The sequence below is a fragment of the Adiantum capillus-veneris genome, chromosome 28 (assembly GCF_014529385.1).
Source record: "Adiantum capillus-veneris isolate H3 chromosome 28, ASM1452938v2, whole genome shotgun sequence".
Classification (NCBI taxonomy): domain Eukaryota; kingdom Viridiplantae; phylum Streptophyta; class Polypodiopsida; order Polypodiales; family Pteridaceae; genus Adiantum; species Adiantum capillus-veneris.
The window spans coordinates 86,117,618-86,124,460 of record NC_140958.1 but is presented as its reverse complement, the minus strand read 5'-3'; the positions used below and the strand labels follow the sequence as shown (position 1 = coordinate 86,124,460).

General features: G+C 41.6%; 1 protein-coding gene across 1 annotated transcript; it reads right to left on the bottom strand.

Annotated features, from left to right (window-relative positions):
• Positions 1 to 2,543: 2,543 nt before the first annotated feature.
• On the bottom strand, positions 2,544 to 3,693 carry LOC147420816 (uncharacterized). The gene has a single exon (XM_086504356.1). It carries the CDS (start codon positions 3,583 to 3,585, stop codon positions 2,884 to 2,886), a length of 702 nt encoding a protein of 233 aa, XP_086360482.1. The 5' UTR covers positions 3,586 to 3,693; the 3' UTR covers positions 2,544 to 2,883.
• Between the last annotated feature and the right edge of the window lie 3,150 nt (positions 3,694 to 6,843).

Sequence of the window (6,843 nt, the reverse complement as noted above, 5' to 3'; positions counted from 1 at the left end):
TCGCTATGAGCATCTCTATATAGCGACGCTATTAGCGACGCCTAGGGTTATAAAAACCCAATGTATTTCCGTCGCTAAAAGCGTCACAAGAGCACACACCCTCTTGTAGTGTAGTAAGAGAAGCATGCTTTGTGGTATCTATCTAGACAATTGTACAAGCTCAAAATTAGGGCTTTTGGAATCTTGTACATGTTTTTGGTGTGTATCATTAAAAGAGACTCAAAATCTTAAGCCAATTTTTTGTGAGATTATAGATCTTTTTGGTCGTGTATAATATTTTGATGTCTTTGTTTTGGATTAATTTTTTGTGTCATTAGAAAAGTCTCTAACTCTAAAATCAAAAAGCTTGCAACATTGGGTTTGATTGCAAAAGCTCAAAATTGAAAGCTCACAAATAAAACGCACTCTATGGGAGGGGGCAAGACTTATATGTAGGGGATGAGAGAGAAACACACACACACACACACACACACACACACACTTGCAAACTCCATTTACATAAAGGGCATAGTGGACACATGTCAGCTCCCTAGCCCAGTTACCCCCAAGATGCATTCAGATCCTATTGGATGGCCATAGAGGTGGACCAATGAGAATTAGGCTAGAGCAAATTTAGTTTAATTCATTTAAAAACACTTGATAAAAGAACCAATAGAAATTAAGCTCTCTAGAAGACTATTGGACGGTACGTCTCCCAAGGGGTCCAATGAGCATTCAACAGCCCAATGGCTTGCCTGATTCCAATTGGCCAGAAGACTAAGGGATCCAATGAGAGTTTAGCTGCATTATTAAATACCTAAAGCTCTCACAAATGGGGAAAGGGGGACACATGTCACAAGGCTATCACTTATGCTTCTTAATTGTCATTGGCTAAGCTTTGCAGGGGCCAATAGGATGCCATCATGAGCAAATAGCAAGAGGGGTCAACCAAGAGAGAGAGGGGGACTGATTTTTGCAAGGCATTATCACACACACACACATACACACACACACACACACACACACACACCACGGGGTGTTCACTAGTAGTAATAGGGGTACGTCACCTACGTGAAACAAAATTTCCTCTTTAACCCCTACATACGGGACCCTCCTATGTAAAATATATCCTTTTGGCCTTAGAAAACCCCCCTATTGTACACTCATGTGACACCATACGATAACCCTTGGTGAATATTCTGTGACTCACACAATCTCATATGTGAAGTAAAGAAGACTATCTCCTTCTCAACCTTTAATGGAAAGCTCATCATCTACTCCAAGCTTGTGAGAAGGGAGGTCTACACCAACAACTCTTGGCTTTGTGATACAAATCCAACCAAGAGACAAGCTTCAATGCATGCTCATCTCCTCTACCATGCTAATTACTAAGCTATGCTAAGCTATGCTAAGCTATTAAGAGTGATTATGTGAGGAGACATACTTCTTTCTCATAAGAATACTCCTTCTTCCTCTCGATCTACTCTCATACCCCGCTAGCTCTCACCATCTTCGAAGGTGTGTGAGGTATTGGGTCTGAGAACGTGAGGGAATTGATGTTGTGTTTTCAAGTGTAAGCTTGGTGCTTGAAGTTCCATCTTCATTGCACCAGCAAGTTATTGAAGGAACACAAAGTATTTTATTGTAAAATGTCTCCCTTGATGGGGGAAACCTATAATACAAAGCCTTTTGGAGGGGGGACCGGCTCCATGTAAATTCGGTCCTCAAGTGTTGTCAATAGCTTAATTTCTCTCTCTTTTTGAAGTATTGTCATGCCTATCTAACTAGGTGTTATGCTTTTGTTGCTCTCTCCATACAAGCACTCTTGCTTATGCTCATTAGGAATCTAGTCTTAATGTGAAATGCTCACTATGTCTATGTTATTTTCAGAGCTGCAGACAAGTTACTAGACCATTATATGTTACATGATTAAATTGGCAAGTTTTGGCTCTTGCATGTGTATCTATATATGGACATGCGCATGCGTGTACTGGCTTGAATAGGAGTGTGAGAACAAGAAAGAGAAGAGAAAAGGAAGGTTTTTGACATAGAGTAAAACCCCTAGTTTATGGACCCCTACTGTAGGAGCGAACACATTTTTTGTAATCATCACTATTTTCAGCAAGGAGGGGTGCAAGCGATAGTGCTACATTGTAGCTACCTATAGTGAATGTGATTTTGCTTATGAGAGTCCACACGGGGGGATCGTTAGCAAGCTCGGTCTCTTGATTATCAAAACGAGAGTTCCATACGTGTGACAAAGTTACTAGCAAGGATTGAACCTTAATCAAAAGAAGTAGAATTTACCACAATTGGGATAACCGTTAGACTTCACGCATGGAGACGACAATGAAGTGGGACCTTTTCATCTTATATTTTAAGCAAGAACATATCCCCAAATAGAAACCCATTTCATTATTGGTCTTTTAAGCTAAGTACAAACATCTCACGGAGACTACTTGTATCTATTGGGAGTCTTTGAGTTTGAGAGAGTTTGAGAGAGAGAGAGAGAGAGACAGTCAAGTTATGGCCACAATTTAATTGCAATCGACAATGCGTAAATTTCAAGGATGTCTTCACATATTAATGTTTTTTTTTTGGCAATACCCACACATCTCGTGGGCGATCAACCAGGTGACGGAGGACGAGTACTCAACCAATCAAGCTAGCTGCCATCGGCATTTGCACATATAATGTTATTCAAATGTCCGAGACCTTAGAGAATAAGTGAATCCCACCTAGAAATTAGTACGTGAGAGACTGATTTATATTGAGGACATCTTGTCATGCACATTTTTGCATCTTGATTTCCTCCCAATGAAGCAAGTTTAGGCTAGCTTCCATACACCCAGGCACAGTACAAAACTCTAGTATAATTAGTGACGGAGCCTCTTTTAGGCAGAGCTAACAAGCAGACACAGATGTAGTCACCTCACTAAGGTTCGCCTCTTGCAAGCAAGAGGTAGGCACGGTGCTAGTTCCGGCTCTTCCTGCATGCATGTAGAAATCAAGAAGCTCCTGAAGCTCCGATGGGTCTTCAAACAGGTGCCCCATGTCCTCATTCTCCACCATCCAAAGCAAATGTTCAAACAGAACGACCTCGCATGCCGGTATCGAAAGCCCGCCCTGTTGATTGAGCCCAAATTCCTCTTCCGTCCGCTCCAAAAGCCCCCTCAGCAGCGGATGATTGATGTGCTCTGTGCGAATTTCGAAGCGCCTCCGCTCTCGGCCGACATAAATTGCCAAGAAGCCCACAGGCGGAAGCTGGTCATGGTGTGCTTCAACACTGCCACTATTGCCCTCACATGAAGTTATTGAGGACGATGATGATGTGGATGACCGACCGCATGAGCTCGAACCTCGTCGGAGCTTGCGACCTGCACGCGGGGACATGACCTGGAGGGTGCGGTCAATGTTGTTTGCCGCTTGGCGACGCCATTGAAGAACCATATTCCGCAGGCGTACGACCTGATGCAGGCCCATTTTTGACACCTTTGGAGATAGGGAAGCGAGGTCATGAGCAGAGGCATTGGTGGAAGAGAGATCGTCTACATTTTTCATAGCTTCGTAACAGTGAGGGCCGAGACCGGAGTCGAAACTGCCCATGGCAAGCAGTAGCGCAAACTGTGCGTGCGTGTGTGTGTGTGTGTGAGTGAGAGAGAGAGAGATCAGACCAGAGCGCGCAAGCTGCAGGGAAACCTAGACATGGATGTGAGGTTGGCAATGCGAGTGGCCACGGCTTTTAAGAAGAAAAAGCGGGCGCCTTTCTCTCGCGACCTCGTGCTACGATGGCGAGAGAGCAGGAACATGCACATACTGTACAGATTGATTGATTGGTAGAGTAGATGCCACCATGGCCATATTGTCGGAGGATGAGGGATCAGGTAGCGCGTCCGTTTCATCAACTTTCGGAATCCAAATTTACTAAAACTAGTCCCCCCTACAGCGCGCACTGTACACAAGGTAAGCCATGTCTTCGAGCCAGTTCACATGGACCAGCGATTGTGATCTTGTCCACAGCCACTAACCGGCAACCATTGGGTTCACATGGCCAGAACTCCTAATATTAGTGAACGTATTTAAAAAGGTGTCGGAGAGCGTGGAAAAACAATGGCAAGCTTTGTCGTTTTCAACGGTTTTGAACGCGCTCCACCTCCTCACCTAGAAGCAGCTAAATAAACTCTTACCTAGTTGCGAGTTTATTTTCAGCAACTTCTCACGAGAACTAAAAGAATTCGCAACTAGTTGGCAACCATTAGCGAACCCTATGTCGATGTAAAATGTCTCTGTCTCTTTTAACTTTAAACAACGATTCTAAAAATCCCTCCAATTTCTAGATTTCAACAAAATCACAATGTATTTTTGTGAGGACTTTAACACTACAAGGGGCCACTTGGTTATCGACGCCTTTTTTTCGACTCAATGGCGGGCATCAGAATAATTGTTGAGAAAGATGGAGGTACACACTCCTCAATTCAAAATTCAAATTAAACTTTTCGTCGCATATACCAACACCTACATCGATGCATATATTGACGCTTGTATCGACTCATATATCGACGTAGATCTTATCGACGTGTATATCGACGTAAATATGAGCACTTATAGAGACACATGTATCGATGACCTGCTATTTTACAGTACCCAAGAGCTCATTTCTTGCATTTGGGTGAAAGCATGTTAACCTGTCATGCTTTTTCATGTCCTTGACAATGCTAACTAGCACAATTTTGACATATGCTAACTAGTACAATAACTTGAGCTACATCTCCAAGATCTATGACATATGATATATCAATAGAAAGCACTTGAAACAAGGAATCCAAATGTACAACCTTCGACAAATTTTGATATTATTTGTAAAAAATTTACCGAACGCCCAACTTTTCAAAGATGTGCTAACTTGAAATTGCTAAATAGCACAAAAAGCACGACAGGTTAACATGCTTTCACCCATTTTCTCTCTTCTCCACCGTCTCCATAGCTCCTCTTCACCTCCTCCTCCCAGGCCACCTTTCATACTTTCATGGAGTTGCCTCTGCTTATCCTAATCTACGCTTCCACACATCTATACTATATATGAAGCAACTTAAATTTTTTAAGGAAGGAGAGACCCTCCATGTGTCATTTACTACTTCATTTAAGGGAAAACCTTATAGAATCTCTCATTTCTTTGAAGTTTGAAATGTTGGAATCACTAAACCTTTTTTACCTTTCAAGTATTTTCATACTTTCATTTTGCTTTTGAAAGCCAAGTGAAGGGTGGCTCAACTTTGATTTTGGAAAGCCAATGACCATAAAAGTTTAGAACTTAAGAAATTGTTCGTATGTACGCTACTAAAATTTTATCGATTTACGTCAAGACGATCCTAAAATTTGGCTAGGATTTTATAATTAATACATTAAACCCTGACTTTCATCAAATAGTGGTTTCAAATAGCCCAAAAATGGAAAGGCATGTGTGTGTGTGTGTGTGTGTGTGTGTGTGTGAGAGAGAGAGAGAGAGAGAGAGAGAGAGAGAGAGAGGTCTCAAAGAGAGTGTTAAATTTTTTTTCTTGATCGAAATAATTTTAAAGTAAATCTATACATATAAAAATGGAGCTTGAATTTTCAAGCAAGGAGAGGCCTCCCACATGTCATCCACTGTAACTTGCACAACCATTGTCAAGAAGTGTGCAGTGCGACTAGGAAAGCGTCGGGCCTCTGACTGTAAGGATTTGTAGCAAATTCAAGCAAGGCGTTGATGATTTGAATCCAAATACACACTAAAAAAGAACAAAACTTCATCCATGAAAGATCAACTTTGAAAAAGGACCAGTACTAACTCAAACTCTTATGTGTGTGAAAATTAGGTGTAGCCTCGCTCTCAATTCCACAGATGCAGTGCTCATTGGACCTGTTAAAAATCCTAAATTGACGCTTCGATTTCTCGTCGTGACCATTTCATGGAAGCTTCAGTACTTCATTGGAGAAGCCCAAGTAGTTATTTGAAGAGGCCTCACAACCTCGAACATGTAATGGAAGTAGCATGGGACTACACTAGCACCCGCTGTTGGAATGGCTGTATCTCCTTGCTTATATGCCCAAATGAGCTCATTCTTAATTTGTGGAAAAATCCCATTGGGATCAAATTTCATGTTGAACATAATTTTTCCACTTGGTAAGCACTTTGGACACGTCTTTTATGCTCGCGTACAAAACCTGCTATTTTTTGTCAACATCATCTGCATTGAACTTTCTAGGCAAAAGTAGCGTGCCACTTCAAAACACTTGACATTTGTACATTCCTAAAGAAAATAATGCATCCTTTAATGTGGTAGAATATGCAACAATTCCACGTCCCTGGCCTCGCCTACCTGGCAAGGTATGTACATGCCTGCAACCATGGCATCCATTTTCGCATATATCACACTATATACATTGTAGCATTTGGTCCCACACATCAAAAACATTAAGAGTGAGGTAGATATTTTTATTTTCACATTATGCACGTACCATGGCACAACATTCACCCCCTCTAAACTTGCACATCCTCCGGCATGTGCCACACATATCTTTTTGCAGCAGGTTCAGTCTTTATTTAAGTCAACATACATGTAGATTTCGTCATCGCTTGCAACAAAATCTAACGCATCATGTCATAAAAAATAATATCTAATTCTCCTAAATGATTTTCTCATGTTAAATTGATCATTTAATATGGAGAAATACCAGGGGAGAAAAAGCTAGAATATTGGTTAAGCTGGCAGACGGAATACAGTACGGATCCAAAAAAGGAGGAAGAATAGGGATCCAAAGGGGGGACCATCTGCAAAAGAGCAATGGGCTTCAAAGACCCTAAGGTTCAACCCATTAAGATGCTAA